The sequence below is a fragment of the Balaenoptera borealis genome (genome assembly GCF_965194805.1).
Source record: "Balaenoptera borealis genome assembly, chromosome: 20".
Taxonomy (NCBI): domain Eukaryota; kingdom Metazoa; phylum Chordata; class Mammalia; order Artiodactyla; family Balaenopteridae; genus Balaenoptera; species Balaenoptera borealis.
Genome location: NC_138879.1, coordinates 47497129 through 47509371, shown reverse-complemented (window position 1 = coordinate 47509371; position 12243 = coordinate 47497129). Strand labels below are relative to the sequence as shown.

General features: G+C 42.6%; 1 protein-coding gene across 2 annotated transcripts in view; it reads right to left on the bottom strand.

The window, feature by feature from the left end:
• Positions 1 to 12243, bottom strand: part of VPS53 (VPS53 subunit of GARP complex) — a 125469-nt gene that overhangs the window by 27738 nt on the left and 85488 nt on the right. For both annotated transcript variants that reach the window (XM_082370608.1, XM_082370609.1), the window contains 2 exons: positions 8704 to 8786; positions 7665 to 7743 (listed from right to left, as the gene is read on the bottom strand). In XM_082370608.1, coding sequence (XP_082226734.1) covers positions 7665 to 7743; positions 8704 to 8786 — 162 coding nt within the window. The remainder of the gene's footprint in view (positions 1 to 7664; positions 7744 to 8703; positions 8787 to 12243) is intronic.

Below are 12243 nucleotides of genomic sequence, written 5' to 3'. Positions count from 1 at the left end.
GGAAATAGCCTAAAAATCCATCAAAAGTGAAATGATCACATACATTTCAAGGGCAACAGATGATAGTACTTAGGATGAAGGAATCTGGAGTCACCAGTCATGAGTTCTAATACTGTCTGTGTAACTTGCTAAGTGAGTGACTTGGGCAAGTGACCAAACTCTCTGAGCCTCAGTTTTCTGAGCCATAAAATTGGGATGATGATAATGTGTATAATCTATACAGTTATTGAAAGACAGCACAGCCAATGCTCGTAACATAGTACCTGGCATGTATTAATTCCATGGTAAATGTTAACTACTGTTACGATTTTAACAGTAAATACTCTGTACTATGCAATACTATGCAATCACTAAAAATATTATAGCTCTAGATCAAATGACACAGAAAACTATTAAAACCTGCTAAATGAGAAAAACAGGTTACATAGTAACTAAAGTATAAACTTATTTCATTTAAAAATATATGCATAAAAAGAAAGACTGAAATATGTCTATTAATCAGAATTATGGGTGATTTAAATTTTCTTCCTTTTAAAAATCTGTAATTTTCTGTAATGAAGGTAATTTGTTTTGGTCATAATGAAAAAAAAAATCTCTTTTACGAAGAAAGAAAGATGTGCTTTGATTATAGGTGGTACATGAAATTGAGGATTTCTTAACCATGGAGCTCTGTGAGCCTCCTGAAACAGATCTACATTTTAATGACAGAGGGAAATGAGAACATATTTGAGGACTGACTGTTCTACCTATTTTGAAATGTCTTTGGGGGATAGTAAGGCGGCCTCCTAAATTAGTACATGTTCATGATCTTGAAACCTAATAGAAATTACATGCCAGACTGTAAGGAAATTTAATTTGTTCAGTTTCTTCTTTCTGGTTTTTTTTTTTTTTTTTTTTCTTAAAACTACCATTAATGAGCAAAAAGCTAAGTTTGTTTGATTTTGGACAGACTTAGATTCTTTAAATCTAGTGATGTGAGTAGCCCTAGAAAAAAAGACAGAGTGAGGAGAGGACCACAGGACCTTTTAAGGAAGCCGCAGTTTTTTTTTTAAATCCTACTTGTTAAAAAAAAAAATCCTACATAAGGCCATAAGCAGACATACTAATTCCTAAGAATTCACAGAATTTACATTTAAAAGACAGAACTCTTCACATTTCCACCAAAGCACTCCAAACAACTTCCTTTTCAAGAATCAGGAGACTTGGATTTATTTTTGGCTTCACTGTTATAAAGCTATATGGCTTTTTTTATGAAAAAGAAAACCAAGCAACACACACCCCAGAATGACAATTCATTAGTTTTAGGGAGAAACGTGCAGAGCAGACTGCACTACTTGGGTTGGCTGCTCCACCCGATTTCTCCCCTGTAGGAAAGTCATAGTGTCAGACTGAGAAATGCTGAAGACCAATATCTAACAGGACGCTTGTAAATGCTTGAAGAGCTCATAGTCAAAGTAAGCATGAATGCACACTCGTGTGAACCCAGCAGTACCGGGCACACACTGTCATCATTTCCCCACTTTTAGGCAAGTTACTTAAGCTCATTTTTGCCTCAGTTTCCACGTGTGCCAAAAACACTAACTCTTCCTCTGTAAGTGCGGTGTGGTACAATCCTGCACAAAGGGGAGACCTGAGCCCTGGCTCTGCCACATGTTATCTAAGAAATCTGACAAGCGACCTAACTTCTCTGAGTTTCGGTTCCCTTATCTGTGAAAGAGGGAAGGAATTAACACAGGTACCTTACATATTTGTCAGAACTAAACGAGATAATGCCTTTGGGTGCTGATTCCTGGTAAGCGCTCCGTAGATAACAACTTACTATCATCTCACAGAGCTCATCTAAGAGAATAATGCAATATGGGAGGGGAAAGTGGTCTGAAGGGTAATTTTGACATAACTCATCATCAACACTACTGTAATCTCTAGGTTACAGTTTCAGAGAAACCACTAAACTCTCCTCATATTTCACTTCCTCCATGTGGGCCTGGCCTGTTTAAAGACATTCTTGTGGATTTTCTACCAAACTTTGCCCCTCTGTGTTCTCCTCTCCTTTTCCAGCAGCAGGGCTCTTGCCCACAGCTGGGAAGCTAATAGCTAGATGTGGGCATTTCCTATTTCTGACTTTTCTTCAATCAGCTCCAGGATGCTACTTGTTGAAGAAAGAAGCCCTGCTATTAAGTACCATCCAGGAACATCACATCATCCTCAACAGCACTTGGATGCGCCTGGAGGCTTCTGGGAGTCTGCAATCCTGCCGTTTCCAATAAAGATGCCCAAGTTGCCTAACCTATGTCTACCAGCTCTACCCAGCTAAATCTGTTCAGGAGAGTTACTATCTATGTCTCACTTTGTCACCATTCTTTGGTCAAATGGGTGTCTACAAACTTTTGTTCTTCCTGTCTTTTTTACTTTCAAAGTCATTCATGGAGTACTACAGTTAAACAAGAACTGTGCTGTGCTGTGGAAGTCAAAAAATGAGTAAGACACAGCCCGTGAGTTGTTCAAAGCTTAACAGGGGTGGGACACAGATATAAAAATAATTGTACAACAAAGTAGAGAGTTAGTATAGGTGCCGTGGTGTCTTGAGGGAGAAAAACACTCCGGATGAGACAAAAAATGGTGACATTGCAAAAGACTCAAAACAGCCAAAACAATCTTGAAAAAGAACAAAATTGGAAGACTCATACTTTCTGATTTTAAAGCTTACTACAAATCTATAATAATCAGAACAGTGTGGTGCTGGCATGAGGAAAGACATACAGATCAAGGGAATAGAATTGAGAGTCCAGAAGTAAACCCATGTACTTATGGTCAACTGATTTTTGACAAGAGTCTCAAGACCACCCAATGGGTAAAGAATAAATAGTCTTTTCAACAAATGGTACCGGGACAGTTGGACATCTACATGCAAAGGAATGAAACTGAATCCTTACTTCACACCATATACAAAAATTAACTCAAAACGGATTGAAGACCTAAATGTAAGAGCTAAAACTATAAAATACTTAGAAGAAAATATAGGTGTAAATCTTCATAATTTTGGATTAGATAATGGTATCATAGGTGTAACACCAAAAGCACAAGCACCAAAAGAAAAAATACAAAAATTGGACTTCATCAAAATTTAAAACTTTAGTGCTTCAATGCACATGATCAAGAAAGTAAAAAGACAACACATGGAAATGGAGAAAATATCTGCAATTCATGTATCTGACAAGGAGTCTAGTATCCAGACTATAAAAAGAACTTTCACAACTCAACAACAGAAAGACAATCCAATTTTAAAATGGGCAAAGGAGTTGAACTGACATTTTTTCGAAGAAGACATACAGATGCCCAATAAGCACATGAGGAGCTGCTCAACGTGTCAGTCATCAGGGAAATGCAAATACAAGTTGAAACCACAATGAGATACCACTTCACACCCACTAGAATGGCTATAATTTTTTTTTTTAAGTGTTGATAAGTGTTGATATAGAAAAATGAGAACCTTCACTCATTGCTGGTAGGAATGTAAAACGGTGCAGCTGCTGTGGAAAACAGTTTGGCAGTTCCTCAAACGTCACACGTAGAGCTACCAGATGACCCAGCAGTTCTACTCCTAGGTATGTATACAAGAGAATTGAAAACATATTCACACAGAAACATGTACGTGAATATTCATAGCATCATTCATAATAGTTAAAAAGTGGACTCAATCCAAATGTCCATTGACTGATCAGTGAATAAACCAAATGTGGTTTAACCATATACAAGGGAGTATTATTCAGCCATAGAAAGGAGTGAAGTACTGATACATGCTACCCCATAGATGAACATTGAAAACATTAGGCTAAGTGAAGAAATCCAGTCACAAAAGGCCACATACTGTTTGATTCTATTTATGTGAAATGTCCATAATAGGCAAATCCCTAGAGACAGAAAGTAGATTAGTGACTGTCAGGGAAATGGGGAGTGACTGCTAATGAGTATGGGCTTTCTTTTTCGTGTGATGAAGATGTCCTGGAATTAGATAGTGGTAGTGGTTCCACTGAATTATACATTTTAAAAGGATGAATTTTGTGGTATGTGAATTATACCTCAATTTTCTAAAAGGAGGCAGACATTTGAACTGGATTTTAAAGTGTGAGATAATTGGGCAGACAAGGGTGGAAAGAGAATTCTAGGCAGAAAGAACAGAATGAGAAAAGGTGTGGAAGCCACAAAAAAAGTAATGCATTCAGAGAAAGAAAAGTGGCTCGGAGGCTGGAGTATAGTTATACACACAGGAGTGGCAGAACCAACAAGGGAGTGAAGGGACAAATCATGAAAGCCCAGTATGCTAACCAAGGAGATCATGGGGTGCCTTCAATGAGAATGAGGTCTCCTCGCAGGAGGATGACGTAACTCAGTTGCTTGGCTCAATCCATCTTGCCAAAGAAGCCTCCTTCCCTCAACTCACAATCATCTGACGACACCACTCCACTTTGGCGAGATGCTCATTTTCTCACCGTTTATAAAATACATTTATTTACAGCATCAATTATCCTAAGTTTTTGCCCCACCAGAATATAAACTCCTTAAGGGCAGCCCTGTTTCCAGTCTTGACTATGCAGGTGCAAGCACATACAGAGTTCTCTGTGGAATTCCAAAGATGTGTAAGGAGATTGGCAATTCTGACAAAGTTCTGAGCTTTCCTAACTTTATAAACCTTTGTTCATATTGTCACTCAGTTCAGAATGCCCTCCTAATCACAAATTTGTTCAAAACTTTGCCATCCTTGGTGGTCTATTTCAAATGCTACTTCCTTAAAAGAAGGCTTTCTTTGCTTCCCCACCTGGATGCGAACTCTCCTCCTTTTTGCTTGTTTGTTTGTTTTGTTTTGTTTTGGCCACGCTGCACGTGCGTGTGGGCACAACATGTGGGATCTTAGTTCTCCAACCAGGGATCGAACCCCGCAGTGGAAGCTCGGAGTCCTAACCACCGGACCGCCAGGGAAGTCCTGAACTCTCCTCCTTTGAGAAGGGTGTATTTTGTACTTCTGGTACTGATTTCCTCATACCTTAACCCCCTCTCATCTCACACATCTCTTACCCCACACTTTCTGGAATCTAAGCACCTTGGAATAAGGTCCACGTCTTTCCCAGCCTTGGGACTCCCAGCACCGTGCTGGGTAGAGTCTGAAATGAACTGTTCAACTAGCAGCAAAAATGATGGAATCTCAGACAGGAATAAGCATTATCACAAAACAAAAGTTTTTAAAAATCCTAGAAGAAACTACACAGAACAGAAGGCAGGCATAAATAACAAAGGGTATTTGTTGAATCGGTTTGTGACCACTTGGCTTGTTTATATCTGGTCATTTTCATCACATGGATTTCATTTTGCTAGAACTCCAGAAGACTCAGACAAAGAGTAACGGCCTCCCAGCTGCTGCCTTCCCACGTCTGTGGTTTTCCTATGATGTAAACAAAAGATTCTGGAGGTATGGTCTCTGTTAGTGTTTGCTGGTGGGTCTGGTGGAGAGATGGGTGGTGGGGGCAGTTTGAGGGAAATCCACCTAATGAACTGACAGTTCATATAAGCAACACCTGGAGTGTTAAACCCCCTACAACTGTTATTTTACTGAAAAAAAAATCCACTCTTCCTTTGGTAAATGTAAAAATTCTTTCGCCAGCTGCATTCCAATCTAAAGTGTGTGGCAGTGCAGGAGAGATGGCAGCTGGAACAGATCATGTTCAGGATGTAGGGAGCATTCCCCAGCAGCGAGGGGATAATCAGAGCCCAGAAAACGAATCTTCAGAGTCACGTTCCTTTCAGAAAATGAGTGAGCCTCCGTTTGCCTGCTTGGAGTGTTCTGCTTGTAAACACTCGGATGCTGGAAACACACATCCATATCTGACTGGTGAAAGGAAGGGCCTTTTGAATGGAAACTCTGTGACATCAGCTACTCAGGACTCCCCACTGAGAGTCATAAAACTCCGAAGCTTAAGTTTTGGTCTTAGCCTTATTTTTGTTAAATATTTACAATCTACTACAAAACCAAATTCACAGCAAATGTCTGTTTACACAACCTTGTGGACACGGCCACTCCTCCTGACAAGAGGGTAAGAGGACTAACGTTTATTGGCACCAGGCCAGTCACTCTCCTCGTGCTCCGTCCTCACAATGCTCTGGAAGGCAGATCCCGGCATTTCACATACCGATGAGGTAACTTGGGCCCAGAGAGGTTGTTACTTGCTTAACACGCCCAAAGGAAAAATGAAAAGAGTTAAGTCTGTCTGATTCCGAAGCCAGTGTTCTTTCCACTGTACTCTGCTACTGGTCAGTATGCCCCAGAGAAGTTCTTCCTCTAGAATTTGTAAGAATGCTCCAAGAGTCTACAATTTTAGAATAGGCATTGGCAAACTTTTTCTGTAAAGGGCCAGACTGTTTATATCTTAGGCTTTGCGAGTCATCTAGTCTCAGTTGCAATTACTTAACTCTGCCGTTGTAGCACAAAAGCAGCCACAGATAATATATAAATGAATGAGCGTGGCTGTGTTCCAATAAAACTTTATGTGGCAGCGGACCAGATTTGGCTCACTGGCTGTAGTCTGCCGACCCCTGCTCTAGAAGGTTCAAAGAGTGGGCAACTTCGTGTTATTTGGCTTAGAAATCAATGAAGAATTGCCTATCTCCAACTTAATTAATCAACAAGTATGAGTCTTCTCTATTCTACATGGTCCATGAACTTAAGGAATTGATATTCTTTTAGGAAGAAAAGACACAGGCACGTAAAAGCCAAAGAGCAACATGAAGCTGCACGTGGTAAGCGCCAAAGGAGGGGCCTGGGGACTGAGGGCTGACTGACGGGCCACCAAGATATTAGAAAACCAGGGTCCGCAACCTGATCAAATGATCCTGCACTGGCACGAGAGCGCAGAAAGAGTCGGAAAAACTTCTCAGTGGGCAGGAATGAAAATGAGTCCGAAGTGACTGCCGTAAGCACAAGTTATTCTGGTGAGGCCACACGAAGGGTTTATGGCACGTGTCAGATGCTGATCAAAGGCAACCTCACGGACTTCCCTGGTGGAGCAGTGGTTAAGAATCTGCCTGCCAATGCAGGGGACACGGGTTCGAGCCCTGGTCCGGGAAGATCCCACATGCTGCGGAGCAACTAAGCCCGTGCGCTACAACTACTGAGCCTGTGCTCTAGAGCCTGTGAGCCACAACTACGGAGACCCAGAGCCACAGCTACTGAGCCCTCGTGCCACAACTACTGAAGCCCGCGCACCTACAGCCCGTGCTCCGCGACAAGAGAAGCCACTGCAATGAGAAGCCCGCGCACCGCAACGAAGAGTAGCCCCCACTCGCCGCAACTAGAGAAAGCCCGCACGCAGCAACGAAGACCCAACGCAGCCAAAAATAAATAAATAAATAAATAAAAACGATTAAAAAAAAAAAGTAACCTCTCCTTCAGACTTAGGAAACACACCTGCTCCCCGTCTCATTCTCAAAGGACAGGCAATTGACTTCAGGTGCAAGATCAATTGAGTGCTTTAGGAAACTCCTGGAGGGCTCCGTTCTCCTCCCAACTGGTGCTTTAAGCACTGAAGAGCCTGCAGGAGCTACAGGCAGGGCAGGGAGAAACCACCTGGGGTCACTCTTGGACGTTCAGGAAGAAGCACTTCCTAAAAGCTTACCTTGCTCATGGCTGTCAGGGCGGGGTCACAGGCAGCATCGAGATCCTGAACCAACAGCTGAATGCTGCTGGAGATGACACTGCAAATCAAACACACCACTGTGGGCACAGCTTACAAAAGTGACCTGTGAACGAACGACTGACCGACACAGCCCCTTCCAAATGTTTTAGGCACCTGTGTAAAACTTAGATTCACCATTTCCTCAGAAAAACTTGAGTTTCATTTCAAAAAGGAATGAATGACAAGGAGGAGCGTTTTGGCTCCGCCCTCCTTCTTGCTGTGTGTCCTGGTCTCACTCGGATGTGTTCCTACTCAGTCAGGACACCAGATTCCACGGCTCGTCTCCCCAGTTGCTACATCCAGAATTCCTCTTTGCTACCTCCTCCAAAAGGACCCGTTTGCCCAAAATGTTTAAATCAGATCTTGGGGGGAGGGGGGGAAGTTGAGAGAAAATGACCTAAAAAGAGAATTTGGACTTTTCCTCAGTAAGTGGCTGATGTGAAAGCAGAAGCTTGGCTTTCCCAAATCTCATTTAACCACCAGGACAAAATCCTGCCAGGTAGCACCAAGGCAATAACTGTTTCAAGAAGACTTTACAAGCTGAACTCCTTGGACAGACACTCTTCCACCCCAAATACACTTGCCCTCCCCCGCCCCCCAGTGGCTAAAATCAGGCTGCTCACCCTTTATACCCTTGAAACACTGGAGGTGGGGCTGGCCCTCTGTAGATTTAGCGGGGCAGATAGGAGGCCCTGGACCTGACCTTCCTGCAGGGATGGCCAAGGGGGGATTTCTTCTCTCTTGTTATTCTAGATAGTGCAACAATAAAGCCCCCATAAGCTAAAAATGATTGTATCTGAGGAGCCAGGATGGGGGGCAGCTGCACCAACTTCTAAGGCTCCTTGGTGGCTGGTGGAGAAAATAATCCTGATCCAACAGAACTTCTCAGGTTCTGTAGTAACCTACGCTGACGGCCTGAGACACGCTGCTCCGTGCAGGGGGGGAAAGGCGGGCCTCGAGCAGGCGCGCGAGTACGTACGTGCTGAATGTGTCCATTTCTCCAGTCAGGTTGATTCGTTCAGTCAGACTTACGTCGACCTTCTCCTTGAGTTTCTCTTCCAGCTGTTAGAGAGTAACAGAGAGAACAACATGCTTAATGATTATCGGAAGGAGCAACGTAACAATAACACTTAACATTTACTGAGTGTGAGCATTCCGGTATAATTCCAGGCACTTTTCGTGTATGGACTCATTTAATTCTCACTGCCCTGCAAGGAAGATTCTATCATGATCCTCCTTTGATATATGAGAAGATGGAGGCATGCCCTATGCAGGACAGTGAGTGGCAGGGCCAGGAATCAAACTTCCTCCAGAGCCTGTGTCCTCTGGCCCTGCGCTGTACTTCGTTCTCATGACACACTGACAATTTATACAGATCCCCATTTTTAGGATACTCCCTGCCTCGTGAACTGCCGGCTCACCCACCAACACTGGAAGCCTCCAGTGGTGGGTGGCAATAAAATCAGGTGAAGTATTCCCTGAGCGCTGGGCTGGGCCACCCACCGCGTTAAGGTGTTGAGGGATACCAAAGTAAACAAAGGAAACACAGTCTCTGCCTGCATCGTCCTACAGCCAAGGGGGGAGAAACGATGGCCACGCTCCCAGAAGCCCCGAAGAAAAATACAACTGACCGGGAATTGTAAATGTCTCAAAACATCCCAGGAATTGCTTCACCTAGCATCCCCAAACCTATTTATTACAGGAACTCTAAGAATAATGAATGTTCTGTCTTAGATTTAAAAGTGCCTCTTAGGAATGGGTAAATTAATGTAACCTTTTGGGAAGGCAATTTATTTAAAAGGCAAACATTTAAATATACACACTCTTTCGGCCGGCGATTTCACGTCTAGAAAGATATTTCAATGAGTAATGAGAACAAGGTACGGAGATGCACACGTGTTCTTTGCAGCATTCATGAATTCAACCAATATTTACTGAAAGTCTATTCTGCGCCAGGCTCTGTCACAGCATAAGGGAGTTAGCTGGTGAACAAAAACAGATAAGATCCTCTTCTCATAAAGCTCACATTCTGGTGTCATTTATATTAGTGAAAAACTGGAAACAATCTACACGTTTATAAGGGATTGAGAAGAAAAATTACGGCGCAGGCTCTCAAGGCTTCAACTCTCTAGTGGCCTTTCCCTGTTAACACTGAAAATAAAATCCAAACTTCTATGATTTGGGTCCCTTTAGGGCCTGCATCTTGCTTTCCCCCTTGTCTGCTTGGCTTCAGTTATACCGACCTCTTAAGGTTCTGGAAGACACCGGGTCTTTTCCCCATCAGGGCCTTCACACGTCCTACTTCCTCTCTCCGAAGCACTCTCTGCTCCCCCGTCCTAGCCAGCTCCCTTGCTTTGCCATCCTCCCACCCCACCACTCTTCCCTTCCAAGCTCCTCACTTGGCAGTCTCCTTCCCACCCCTCAGGTTTCTGCTTCAATATCACCTCCTCCGGGAGGCCCTCCTTGACTACCCTACCTCAGTAGGCAACTCCCTATCTAGCACTGCAACATCTGTTTCCTTCCTAGTACTTACCACAAAATTGAGGCTACATCTTGCCTTACTTATTTATTATCTGGCTCCTTTATTAGTTCTAAGTTCCATGACAGTAAGAAATTTGTCTACTCTGTTCACCTCTGAATTAATACCAAATACAGTGCCTGGTGTACATAATCAGTGCTTCATAAAGATCTCTTGAAGGAGGGAATGGCACACCCCATGCAGGTGTTAAGCGTAAAAGTGTTACAATTAATGAACCGATACTGACACATTATTGGCATTGTTTTTTAAGTATTATTTTTCAATTCTTAATTGCTTGGATTTTCAAGGCTCTTTGGTTTCTCCCTCCATTTCCTTTTGCAACCCCCCGCCCAACCCCCTGTGCTTTTTTCTTAAGGAAACTGGGTTGTTTGCCCCGTAGATTTTCTCATAGTTTGATCTCACTGATTGTATCCACAAGGTACTAATTAGCATGTTCCTCTATCCCTTGTATTTCCTGTGAATTGTAGCTTGATGTAAAAGCTTGATCAGATTCAGATTTTTTTTTTTTAAAAGAAAACTCCTTCATGGGAATTCCCTGGCAGTCCAGTGGTTAGGAATCGGTGCTTTCACTGCCATGGCCAGGGTTCAATCCATGGTCGGGGAATGAAGATCCCACAAGTCACACGGCACCGACAAAAAAAAAAAAAAAGAGGGGCTTCCTTTGTGGCGCAGTGGTTGAGAATCTGCCTGCCAATGCAGGGGACGCGGGTTCGGGCCCTGGTCTGGGAGGATCCCACATGCCGCGGAGCGGCTGGGCCTGTGAGCCACAACTGCTGAGCCTGAGCGTCTGGAGCCTCTGCTCTGCAGCGGGAGAGGCTGCGGTGGTGAGAGGCCCGCGCACCGCGATGAGGAGTGGCCCCCGCTCGCCGCAACTGGAGAAAGCCCTCGCACAGAAACGAAGAGCCAACACAGCCAAAAATAAATAAATTAATTAATTAATTAAAAAAAAAAAAGAGCAGATCTTCCTATTCTGAAGCTGACTGATCCCAAAATTAAATTATCCCATAATTAAAAAAAAAAAAAAAAAGGCCACTACAGGACTTCCCTGGCAGTCCAATGGTTAAGACCCTGCACTTCCACTGCAGGGGGCACGGGTTCGATCCCTTGTTGGGGAGCTAAGATCCCACATGCTGCACGGTGCAGCCAAAAAAGATGAATTAAAAAAAGGAAAAAAAAAAGCACCACTACAGCTCCTAAGTCCTTCTGAAATGACTCTCATAGTCTTTGATATTTTTCTTGCTTTTTCTATGACATGATGTTCCAGGTTCATCTTGTATAGTTCTCCAGACCTGGAATTAGTCATTTCTCCAGGAATCTCTGGTTCCCTTCAGTGGAAAATGGTATTGACAGATCACAATATAGGTGCCAAGAATGTATTTAATTTTATAATCAGTAAAAGCAATTTTCTCTAAATAGCAAAAAACTGGCTACATCTATCATGAGTCATCAAAATGGTCTCTGATCTACTAATATGTCTAGAACTTCTAAGGATCTGCTCTAGAAAAATAATGCAAGACATATTAGATGTTCTTTGTAGGATTACTCATAAAAGCAAAAACTTGAAATAGCATAAACAATTATCAGGGATACTGTTAAATGATTTACGGTATAGCCCCCCTTACTGAAATATTATGTAACCATAACAATGATGACAAGAAAGACGTGACAGAAACAGGAGAAATGCTAATACTGTGACGTTAAAAACAACAAATGGATATGAATGTAAATTAAGTTAATTACAGCATATGAAACTATGTTCATGAAAAAGGATTGAAATGCTCCAAATTGCTGATATGATTATTTGAGGGTGATGGGATTAAGAGTCATTGATTGTATAGTTTCTTTTTTTTTGGTACCATGCCTATTTTACTTTTAAAATACTATATTTATACGTGTATATGTCTTTCTCTTTCCGCACACACACAAAATAGTTAAATAGTATTTCTTCATCCAAGAACTCTGGGACCCCTGCCTTGGAGG